This window comes from Gloeophyllum trabeum (assembly GCF_000344685.1).
Source record: "Gloeophyllum trabeum ATCC 11539 unplaced genomic scaffold GLOTRscaffold_00017, whole genome shotgun sequence".
Classification (NCBI taxonomy): domain Eukaryota; kingdom Fungi; phylum Basidiomycota; class Agaricomycetes; order Gloeophyllales; family Gloeophyllaceae; genus Gloeophyllum; species Gloeophyllum trabeum.
Genome location: NW_006920426.1, coordinates 290,970 through 303,036, shown reverse-complemented (window position 1 = coordinate 303,036; position 12,067 = coordinate 290,970). Strand labels below are relative to the sequence as shown.

General features: G+C 48.8%; 3 protein-coding genes across 3 annotated transcripts in view; 1 reads left to right on the top strand and 2 right to left on the bottom strand.

Annotated features, from left to right (window-relative positions):
- GLOTRDRAFT_49718 (uncharacterized protein) overlaps window positions 1-2,312 on the bottom strand; it is a gene marked incomplete at both ends in the record, with an annotated part of 4,710 nt that extends 2,398 nt beyond the window's left edge. Inside the window, 3 exons of the mRNA XM_007872213.1 lie at window positions 1,079-1,238; window positions 1,836-2,023; window positions 2,078-2,312. Of these exons, the coding sequence (XP_007870404.1) occupies window positions 1,079-1,238; window positions 1,836-2,023; window positions 2,078-2,312 (583 nt within the window). The remainder of the gene's footprint in view (window positions 1-1,078; window positions 1,239-1,835; window positions 2,024-2,077) is intronic.
- Window positions 2,313-3,817: 1,505 nt separating this feature from the next.
- GLOTRDRAFT_133358 (uncharacterized protein) lies at window positions 3,818-5,169 on the bottom strand (the record flags this gene model as incomplete). The annotated part of the gene is made up of 7 exons (XM_007872285.1): window positions 3,818-3,986; window positions 4,041-4,153; window positions 4,209-4,367; window positions 4,418-4,546; window positions 4,599-4,688; window positions 4,758-4,871; window positions 4,924-5,169. 7 exons carry the CDS (start codon window positions 5,167-5,169, stop codon window positions 3,818-3,820), a joined length of 1,020 nt encoding a protein of 339 aa, XP_007870476.1.
- Window positions 5,170-7,120: 1,951 nt separating this feature from the next.
- Window positions 7,121-8,579, top strand: GLOTRDRAFT_108312 (uncharacterized protein; the record flags this gene model as incomplete). Its single annotated transcript, XM_007872284.1, has 5 exons — window positions 7,121-7,302; window positions 7,403-7,574; window positions 7,637-7,860; window positions 7,932-7,984; window positions 8,161-8,579. The coding sequence occupies 5 exons, from the start codon at window positions 7,121-7,123 to the stop codon at window positions 8,577-8,579; spliced, it is 1,050 nt and encodes a 349-aa protein (XP_007870475.1).
- Window positions 8,580-12,067: the final 3,488 nt, after the last annotated feature.

Sequence of the window (12,067 nt, the reverse complement as noted above, 5' to 3'; positions counted from 1 at the left end):
GCTACCACTGTAACACCCCAGTCCCGCTCGGCAGTTTGGATAACTTCACGGAGCATGAGCAAAAGATTATCTGCATTTTTCACCTGATTGGTAGTATCATCAAGGGGCCAACGGCCAGAAAACGCGCGACGGCAACCCCCTAAAGTGAACAGGACCCTGAAAGCATCACATAAGAGAGAGGACCACCTTGATAAGGCAATTTGTGGCGGCTCCTCTTCTGCCTGGGTTTATGTTTTGTGTGGTCGATTGTCGGGAATCAACAAGCCTCTGTCATCCATGTACACATAGGTAATAGCTTATAACTACTTATATATATCTTTGATCCCTAAGATCACATTGTTCAGTGCTGAAAGATCCCAAACACTTCTCAGTCGATGATATTTCTGCACTGACTCAGACATACAGGAACACCTCTCTACTTCCTGATGCATAAGACTGGTGACAAACAGTGCTTATAATATAGTAGTTCTCTTGACAGAGCTGTTGGTGGGCGCATATTTGCCGAAGGTCCGTTGTGACCATGACCACAGGGCTTGATGGATACATATTTCCTCAAATTTGCCGATGTATAGAAAGCACAAGATACTTTGACAGGCTACAGACTCCACATGATACAATATACAACTGCAAATTCAAGACTACCAGCAATCCTTGCACCATTCAACGAGGACTGTTAGAAAAAGTCTCGCATCGCCGGTTTTCAGACACACTGCGTCGTTTGTCCGAATCAGGCAAGTGGTCTACAGCTCGCGTCCTCAGATTTTGCTTGATGCATTTATCAAAGATATAGCGTATGTCCCACCACTTCAAAAAGTATGTAGACCTGTGCTAGAATGCTACTCAACGGTACAGAAAAAGATTCAGATTTTAATACAGCTCTGGGAAGTCGCAAATAGAAAGTGCACACAAACCGTGCAAGAAAGTGAAAATCGGGACCCCGTAAACTTGGAAAGGGACAACGACAATAGGGTTGACGTCGTCGGTAATACCCGCGTTGGCCCCTTGAGTATCATAGACCTTGATTGTATAAACCTGGGAAAATATTAGTATAGTAAAAGGTAGGGGATGTTTAGGTCACAGACCTTGCCATTAACAGCAATCATAAATGCCACAAAATGGTGATGATTGATTCCAGACCAACCATCACACTCAACTGTGACCTCGCACCCATGGCAAATTGCAATAGCCTGGTCATGAAATACTTGGACTTCTTTCGGCAAAATCCGCTTTGTGAGGACCTTCCGGGATGGTACCTTTGCACTTGGGAGGAAGTCATCACAGAATGCCAGCCACTCTGGGTTCTCAACCCATGTTGTTGTCCATCCACAAGAGGCTGTGAGGCGTGCAAGGCGTGACTCAAACCGTTCTTGTGTGCTTTCTGTCCACTGGGGTGGCTCCACAGGACTTGCTCGGGTAGATGCTCGCAAACTGCTAGAGCGACTCAGACGAGGTCTCTTCATTCCTGCAGAGGTAGAAGATTCAGACAATGCTGGGCTACCAGAAAGATTTCGCAGGTTTGAAAACAGGATTGGACTAGGTGTCTGTGAATATAAGTCCGAGGGAGTGGCGGGAGAGTTAGTACGGGACTGAAGAGGGACTTGCAATGATAGAGCACTGGCCCCATGGAATGGTACTGGTGCCGGAATGGGAAGCTGCGGTGGGGGATTATAACTACCAGGTTGCCCGAGGGAACCTGTAGATGGGCCTGCAATGGGCTGTAGTTGTGGAATGAAAGCTGGTTGCTGAGCATATAGTGGCTGCTGAGTGTATGGTGGTTGCGAAGCATACTGTGCCTGTGTCCAAACTGGATTAGGGGGTGGAGCCATGCTGCCTACATATTGGGGAGGAATAGTGTGGTCTGGATCAAGCCCAGGGTGTCGATGGCGTGGCGATAGAGCACGCTGATGCTCATTCCGGGCGCGGTCGCTAATAACCTGTGGCTGGAGGTGACAATCACGGAGGTGTGGAAGAAGTGAAGAGCTTCTGGCAGCCAGCCAGCCAGCCCCGTGTGGTAGATCCCACACTATGCCAGAAGTTAGAGAGAGAAAGGCAACATAACGTGTTGAGAACTACACACATGCACGCTCTATCTCACTCCGTGGACGGATTGCTGCCTTCTTGCCCCTTGCCACTTCAGCCTGATCCCGTGCCACTTCCAAGAGCACTAATTGATCAAAACATAGTTTGCACCATACCTTCGCCTTGTCTTTGCCAACGTATGCTTCCGGTGCTTTCTCTGGGAGCTTGGGATGATCATAGAAGAGCTGACGGTACCATGCACGGTTCCGGGTAGAACTACTTGGCCTTGACATTGGGATTTTGTAGAGAGTGTGCCAACTCGAAAGTGGGGGGAGAGTATGGGCTGATCCCACACCATTTGCATCCTCCTTACATACCTGTCCATGGATATAAATGAACACACCTGTACTTCTGAATCCCATGCTATATCTGTATGATATGATTGAGAACTTTCATTGATTCATGGTTCAGAATTGGATTGGTGGATAAATAAGTGTGATAACAGATGTATCATTCTCATAGAGTTTGTAACAGATATATCATTCATTTAAAGTTCACAAGGGATGTATCATTCTCTTAGGGTTCATGCTAATAATGCAATCTGAGCAGACCACATAGACACGCCGAAGTTGTCAAATACATTCATTAACGAGATGCGAGAGTTACTTATTATGGAATGGTTAGATGATGCATTCACTATTTATATACCCTGGGACAGTCAACGAGCCGTGGGACAGTCGACACGACTTGCGGTCGACGCGCCGGTCCGTCGACTAGTCGACAAGTCGACACGTCAACTGCACTGTCCAGTCGTCGACCGGCACAACACTGCAGAGTAACCAGGACCACTACCAGCAAGGGCCGAAGGCGCGAATGTACGCGCTGGGGACGGGAGAACGTCATGCATTGACCATCCCAATGGCCATTCCCTCGCCCTCTTGCATCTAAAGTCCAGAGATACGGCGAACCACACCCGCGTCAATGGTTCGGGAGTATGGGTAGGCAGCGTATCGAAGACGCGTCTACCACGCGTCTCCAAGGCTCACTGCTGCCTAAGGAGACGCGCGACCCATTGTATCCGCGCGGAGACGCGAAACCAGTGCCAGGCAGCCCTTTGGTAATGAATCTGTGCAGCAGCCATCGCATCGTTGCTCTTCCAGTATCGTTCGGATGCGCCATCCCTCTACGAGAGGAGGGTGACTCGGCCACACCGCGTCCGTGCATTCGAACATTACTGCCACCCCACGCCCAGGAACTATTTCTCCACTCCATGCCCCTCCGGGTATAATGTGCAAGGTTCTCAAACTCACCTGGTCTCTACACGCACATCCTGGGAAAGTGTTTCGGGGATGTTGGCCTCGGAGCCTCCCGAGGCCCCGGCTTGATATCAACTGGACTCCAGTCGGATATTGGCGTCACATAAAAACAGCGGATCGATCTCAGCTCGCAAAATCGTGAGGTCAATTCGAGCTCATCAAGTATTATCTAGAGCAGGTTTGGCACCAGATGTCGAAGTCACATCTTGTTCATCTCATGATGGTGTCTGAAGTGTCATCGAATATGTCTCTCGTAAGTCTTTGCATCGTATGCGACAGAGAACAAGGGAGTCATTCAACCAACATCTTATATGCCTCTATGTCATATCTGTCAAAGCCCAGAGGGTGATCCAGTCAAGAAGCACAATGACACGAGACAGTTGCAATGGATGTAGTAGATATACTAATAAAAATTACTGCTAATTAAACGGAATGTATGGCTAGCTGGTTCTGTTCCTATGCTCGAATCCACCCGTGAATCCCTAATCCTGGGCGCCCTGCTCAGCCCCATTGATCGGTGCCCCGCCGATCCCTGCATGCACGTTCTCACTCTCACACTGAGCTGGATTCATGCGAGCGCTCACTAGCATATAGTCGACATCGACGTCACCATAGACTGTACGATCTTGTGAAAGGATCTTAGCGAACTTCCTGCAGAGATACCGACTGGTGAGCAAGACGAAGTCCCGTAGGCAAGGGACTAACCTCGAGATCTTCTGCTTGTCATTAGAAAACTTGACTCGGAACTCCTTGATCTTCTTGTCAACAATGTCCCAGAACTTGTCACCAGCGTCGGGTGATCCGACATAGACAAGCCTCTGTATTGCTGGTCATCAGCTGGCTTTGGAGCACTGGAGATAGGAAATAGCCTACAAGAAAGGCCACTCGGGCACACATCGGTACGGTAACAATGATCTTTGCGGCCTTGAAGACATTCGTTGCTAACTTCTCACATAAGATGAGGATATCATCTGCGCCGACACGTTTTACTTCTCCCGGGTCCTCGGAGGTTGTGCCAATGCTCTCCGCAATCTGGAACACGTCGGTGAGCTCACCAGCGGGTAGGCAGGAATGTAACATACAAGTTTCTTGGTTGTATACCTCCGTGCGGTCAGCTTTGACGATATGAAGGAGACCATCATATTGTACTTATACGGGTTCTCCTTGACCTCCGGTTTGTAGCCCCAGCTGGGGTGGATTTCGAGGATTTCCTGGATGGATGAGATGAGGGCTGACATGTGCAGACTGACATTTCGTACTCACAAATAATAACTTCCGCGGCACCTCGTCACTGACGTAGGCAGAGATGGTGTGGGAGAGAATGACAACTGCAGAGTAGATATCAATCTTCTTCTGCATCCGCCGGCCAGGCAGCATATGACACATCAGACCCGTAATGAAATGAATAAGCATCAGACATACCTTCAGTGTCGACGGCAGGTCCCACTGTGCATCCGGTGCCTGTAGCTGACTGACTGTACCCTGAATGGACCAGAGAGTCGAAGCCATCCATATGTCCTTCTCGCCACGTGAGAGCTGATTGAAGTATGTTTAAGTTAGCGTCGCGAAGGCAGGATGTAGAAATGACCTTTGTATACGAGACAAGCTCGTCACTGTCTTCGGGGCACAACCGTTTCTTCCTTGCAACGGACTGTGCGTACTGCGAAAGGTCTTCCGCAGGTCTCTTGGCAGTGCGAACCATCGTCGTCGCAGGTGGTGTACCAGGAGGGTCCGGACTTGAGCCGTGTCGCAATTTGGATGCACTTGGGCGCTCCTCGGTTGACGGAACCAGAGGACTTGACTCCCTGTTGAGCATATCAGTCAAGGAAAGCATGAGCGGACCGGAGTGAAGGCAGAAAAATTAGTAGCGAAAAAATAAAATTGAGAAAAGTGAGGAGAAAATAGAGAATGACGTGGAGGGACAAAGGAAACCAAGATGACTTTGACGGACTTCAACAAAAAATCAGTTACCCCAGGAAGTCACGTGCTGCACTGGTTTTGGCTAATGAGGATGCGATAACACGCATGCAGACACAATAACGCGCCTGCAGACACAATAACGCGCCTGCAGACACAATAACGCACTTGCAGTGTAAGTATGCCCCGAGCTGTTGTTATTCCCGAAGGCGAGTCTGACCACCACATGCTGAGTGGCATGATGGTCATCAATCATTATACAGGCTTTATTGAATATCCGGATGACCCAACAAGGTTCAAGTGTGTACTCTGCTCACAGCGTCTCAATCAAGACATACTGGTCAAGAGAAAGAAGGGCAACTTAGGAGACCATCTTCGTACAGATAAACATGAGAAATCCAAGCCACCTGCTGCATCTGCGAATCCTAATCCCACTGGTACTCCTGCAGCATCCAACACTGCTACACCTGTGCCCCCGAGACCGGCTCTTCTGTTGCTAGCATCCATTCTTGACGATTCTGAAGAGGAAGCAGATGAGCCCGAGCATCCTGCACTTGGTGAATCTTTATTCGATAACTTGATCATCAATGGGGATGAGTACCTTCACCGCGATGGGGAACAGATGCTCTTCTCCGCAGGAGAGAGCAGCAAGGACTCGGACTATGACCGGCGTCGTCAGTTGATTGAACAGATGCAGTCATTAGATCTTTCTGGAGGTCATACCTTATTTGCGCAAGATTTTACACCGGAATATATAGAAGAAGATCCTACAGTGCCTGATGCAGTTTGGGCCATGCGTCTGATGGGTGAGAATCTCAACTGGGTCTTGTGGGGATGTGCTGATTTTACCTTTGATTGGTCAGGTTTGGATGAAAGCGAAGATGAATATGATGAGCCTGACAGACCAGGGTGGACACCTCAGGATGGCTGGGAGCCATATGGGTCGAAGACAGTGGGTCTGCATGTAAATGTGGAGCTGATACTTAACTGAGATTACCACAGATGTTCATGTTGGACCTACTTGACAGCCTGCCCCGCTTGCGCCTGTCTGATAACCACTTGAAGGCTGTATTATGGGTGATGCGAGAATGCGGAACTCCTGATGTTCTGTCATTTAAGGCATTGCGTGCCTTACAGACGAAGTTAACAAAAGGTACTGGACCAAAGACAGAAAATCACACCTCCTCACTCGGGAATCACTTCTGTATGAATGATCCCGCTCAACTTTTTGCAATGGTAGTTGGACAGTCTGTTGCGAACTTGATTTGAACTCTGACTGGGGATGACAGGACTGGGCCAATCCCCTGGTACGAGAGCACATCAATCTATATCCAGAAGTCACCAGGAAAGTGGTGGAAGCTTGGCAAGCAGGGAAATGGACTGAGGAAACAGACTTGGATCTCCTAACGCCTATGTGGGTAGACACAGAGAAAGCACCACACCGTCACTTCTATGTCAAGGAAGTAGCACGCTTACAGGATGGACGCCTTGTCATACCTGTTCGTTGGGTCAAGCAGAATGGCACTATGTGTGCTGATGTATGTGAAGTCAAACATGATCAGGTGGTAAGCATTACCAGGATCAAGCCTCTGCATCTTGAGAACTGAGCCTCTGTGCAGACAGGGATAACCAAAGCCAATTTTGAGACAATTAGCCGTGTGAATGCCTCTGAGTTTGAGAGCAATTACCTTGACTTGACAGAGTTGGAGGAAGGCCTGAAGTTTGGCTTCTCAGGTATATTCCTTGTTGAACTAATGCACAAACTGTCCTTATTTTAATTTGCAGAAGTTGCTCCGTCCTGGGCCCGTGAGATGCCACACCCTGTTCGCAAGATTGCGAAAGGCCGAGCAGCATTCACACTATTTATTATGCCATGGAGCGACGATGTGTCGGGCAATGTAAGCAAGCAGTTCAGTCCACACGTCAACATGTACCTTGCGAATAGCGGCCTGCCGCACCAAAAGCTTGCCCAGGAGTTTTTCGTACGCTTTTGTTCAACATCACCCCATGCATCATCCTCCGAGCAGTTGGATGCACTTTTGGAGAAGATGTAAGTTGACAAGTCTGCCTTTGTCATGTCCAGGGGCAAGCTTACAGGCTGTATAAAGGAAACCTGACACTTGGTACTCTGCTTATGATTGCCTTTTCAGAGAAGAGATTATCTTCCGGATCCTGCCATATATCTACCCTGCTGACAATCCTCAGCAATCAGAGACATGCTCACATATCGGCATGCATGGGAATCTGTTTTGTCGTCGGTGCAAAGTCGGAGGAAGTGCGGAAGAGAAGGAGAGCAGTGAGGGGTACCAAGCTCTGTTCAAGGTCTGTTCTCCATTATTGGTATGCTGTGTGACTACTACATTCATGTGTGTCTGATTTAGTAGCCTGGAGTCCCAAGATCATGTACGGAGACAGCACAGGTTATAAAGGATCAGCTATGGACTGCATGCCTAGGTGTTCAAGAAGCAGTCGACACAATTCAGACCCGGACAGGCGTAAAGGACAAGATCACATCATTTTGGATAGACCAGTGCATTGCACAAGCACGCAGTCTTCAAAGTGACCGCCTTAGTGATGATACGACAAGAGATCCACGGCTAAAGGACAAGTCACTGAAAGGCAATGCCCGCAAGCTTGTCAGAAACGAGATTATCTGCAACATCCAGAATGAGGTTTCAGTTGGCCCCTGCATCAACCGCTGGAGCGATATAACAAATTGCCATTCGATTCCCGTTCGTGGAGTACTCTATACAGACTCTGGTGACATTTTGAAAGCTAAATTTGTTTCTCAGCACTTCGGCGCTGCTTGAGACCTGGCGACCACTATAATCCAGCTCTCGCAATGCCAGGTACGGCCACTGTTCTGTTAAGCAGTATGACTGAAAGACACCTGTCGCTGTTCTGCCAGGACTGGACATACACGAAGCAACCCCTGTAGAGATTCTCCATACTTACTTGCTTGGCCAAGACAAGTATGTCTGGTATGCGACTCACGGCAGCTGGGACGAGAAGAAACAAGAGCTATTTACTCTCCGTCTCCAGTCATCAGCTGTGGACGGCTTGGTGCTACCTCCAGTGCGCGCAAAATATATGGTACAATATAAGAATGCTCTTGTCGGACGGCACTTCAAAGCATTGCAGCAGCTTGCGGTATTCCATCTGCATGATGGTCTATGCTCCGACCTCATGTTTCAGTTATGGCTAGCGACAGGAGAGCTCGGGGCATACCTCTGGTTCCATGAAATTAATGACATGAATACTTATCTGGTACATCCTTACCCATTTACCTTCAAAATCAAACTAATATGTCTGGCAAACCCAGGCTGACGTATCAATCTTAATCGACAATGTCCTGGACATCTGGGCTTTGATTGATCCTATTCGCATAATACAGAAACCAAAGCTGCACGTCCTCCCCCACATCTTGGAGGACATCCGTCGATTCGGGCCAGCACTACTTTTCGCGACAGAGATATTTGAATGTTGGAATGCTATATTCCGGTTATGTAGCATTCTCTCTAACCACCAGGCTCCCAGCCGTGACATTGCTCAAACACTGGCAGACATGGAGCGCTTCAAGCATCAGGTCAGCGGTGGCTGGTGGAGAACTGATTCGGGTGAATATGTACAAGCGGGTGAGAATGTTCGTACATTTCTCAAAGGCAATTCCGAGTTGCAGAGGCACCTCGGATGGGTTAATAAATCTTTCCTTCGCATCGGTGAGACCTGGCCCAAATCTTCCATCGTCTTACTTACTCCATGTTGTAGGTTCTGTGAAGATCATAGCAAGGCGCAAACGCTCAAGCCACGTGTGGCGTGAGGCCCTTGATCAAGCAGGAATCCCGCATGTTCCGGAGGTTGGCATTGGCGGACAATTATGGCAAGAAGGAGAATACTGCGTATCCCACTCACGAGATCTTTGCCGCAGTGGATCCTGGGTATTCTACCATACCGCGGGTGTATGTGTACCATCTCTCTATGTAAGATGGTCCCAGGCTCATCACTGCAGGTCAGAATCCCAATCAGGAGGTTGCTTGTGGTCGAATTTGCAAGATCCTGACTCCTGAGACCTTGAAGACCAGCTGCGACGCGGGCATCACCATTGTTGAGCGGTTTACCGTATCCAGCGTCCTTCATTCCCGTCTCAAAATGCCTGTTCTCACAAGAACTACAAGTGGGCCGAAAGTGGTTTCAGTTAGATCTGCGGTAAGTACTTCACTTCAGATCCTCATAGTGGTCCTTGAACTTCTGCGCCAGGACCTTTTATTCTTATTCAACGTGCAACATGACTGTGCCAAAGGTAGTTGCAGTCCGACAGGTTCGCGTTCAGTGCAACAAGAGCGGCGCCCGACAAGTTTGCAGGAGCAGTACATCGTGCACACGGATGACGACCATTTTATCTTGAATATGCACGCCATTCACAATGCTGCATTGATTCAAGAAGTCTTACCTCGGCCGCTGACAGCCCCACGTCACTATCTTCAAGCAGACCGATCTGCGAAGCTCGCCCAGATTGCTGAGGGGCTGCGAATATCAGGACCTGTCAAGCGCGCTGAGACTGCCGCAAAAGCAGCGGCAACACGAGCTCGTAATAAAAAGGCTAAGGAGGCGCAGAATCTTACTCAGGCTACTGTCGAGATGGCGGGAGAGTCCATTTCCGATACAATACACACAGACGGACCTAATGTAAGCAACAGATGACTTGTAGAATACTCCATGTGAAAAGTAACATTCGACAGACGGTCACTGTGACCTCCCTTGTCGAGGTAGGCAGGATGTCGACCACGAGCTCAATCCGAGCTCAATCCAACGACCATGAGATGTTCGTCGGCTAGGTCTGAGTGATCTTGAATAAGCATTCCATAGACGCACGAAGCCAACCTCCTTTTGACATCAAAGTCCTGGGGTCCTTGAAACATCAGACCGGATTGGGCGTGTAGAAGGAGTGCGTAGAGTGTATTGCGGCGCTAAGTCGGGCACGTCGGTCTTGCGAAAGCAACGAGAGTGGGTGTGCTCGGTGTCGGGAGCAGCATGCATGCAGTCGCGGTCGTCGTACGAACCGCCAGGGAGAAAGGAAAACGGCATGCCGTGAGCAGGCCGCGCATATAAGAGACTGATTTTCGAGACGAGTGCAAATGCAATCGGTGCGCCGGGCCCGTCGCGATTGCCTTGGCGTGCTTCCGGTCTGGGCTCGAATCATGATCGGGCCTGCAATGCGATACTCGATCGGGGTCTTGACTTTGCGTGCAGCGAGAGCGGGTTATATGCACGCCCAGCACCGCCCTCGTCGACGCCGAACTCGACAGTCAACAGTCTGACGCTGTCGATCTGCCAATGCAAGTTGCTCTGCCCGCAGACCCGCAAATTTCCGTCGCAGCGTTAGAACCCCAAAACCGTAATACTATCATTGAGGGGGTTTTGCAAAATTTGCAGAACCCCCTCACCCCCTTATATCTCGTTCCACACTCAACCAAAAAATATCGGGTAAGCTCAGACAGGTAGATATACACTAGAATACACCTTCTGCCAAGTCGGAATGAGAATATCTGCTCTGGTTGAGGAGAGGGAGAGAAAATGGGTCCGGTAGGCCATGGGAAGGAAACAGTGTCCAGTAGATCTCTCGTGATGCTCTCAACGGACTGCAGTGGAATGGCTTGGCGTATCATGAATATGCTGTCTATAGTACAATATACCAGCCCGATAGAGTAAATAACGAGCGTGTCGAGATAGAGAGGCAACTTTGCACATCTCCCGGGCCCATATCGTGACAAAAGCGTGACATCGCTCGCGGCGAGATCCCACTGTGACCGCGTGTGACACCTTTTTGCAGAACCCCCTACATGAACCTGCATCTCTCTCCTACGTTCCACAGGCTGCATAAAAATGCACAAAAATAATGAGGACATTCATCACTAAGTTACACACAATATGCGGAAGATCCGGTAAGAATCCGCCAAGTGTGCGGAATGCTACAGGCCGAATTCGATACTTTTTGCAGAACCCCCTCAATGATAGTACTTTCCCCTCCCCCGGTGTCAGCAGAACTTGCGATTGATATAATACCACCTAAATATCTCTAAGCGGTGCAGTCGTCAAGTTCCCCAAGAGAATGCTGGATTTGTCGTTGGTCGAGCAGTTCCCTTGTGTTCGATGAGGGAGAGTATAGGCTTTATAGAGGTTAAAACTCTTTGTTTCAATCTCCAGATAACTAAACAAACAAAATAGCTGACTACCAGAGTCTAGCTGAGGATGAGGGTAAAGAGCAAACACAGGTGACCAGAGGTCTACGGCTAGACTTCCAACACCAAACCTAGACTGAAGTATTTCTCACGGTAGAGAAACAGACTAGCTGTGGCAGACAGCAGACAGTACTGCAAGTCCTTCCCTTCTCTGAGGTATCACAGATAGCTTTAACTCCAGACTAACACTGCTTGTTCCAGCACTTTGTGGAACCAAGACAGTACAGATGCACACAGTAGTACAACTGATTCTGAGGCTGACTTGAACCAATGAGGCTCTCTGGTATTTAGAGGGTCTCTTATTATTATTGGGGGGTCCCTCCTAAGATTGTCTACTGAGCTCCTTATATACCCTACAGTAATTTGAAATTCATAACAATAGGGTGGGAGAATTGCCTGGTTACTAGGCAACATAGACAATAGTGTGAGAGAATAGTGTACAATAGTGTGAGAAAATAGGATGAGTCAGCTAGCTTGGGGACTTGTGATTGGTCCTTGAGCATAGGCTGAGTCAACATGACTCATCTCTATAAATAGAAGGGAATAGCATGAGTCATATTGACATAGAATGAGTCA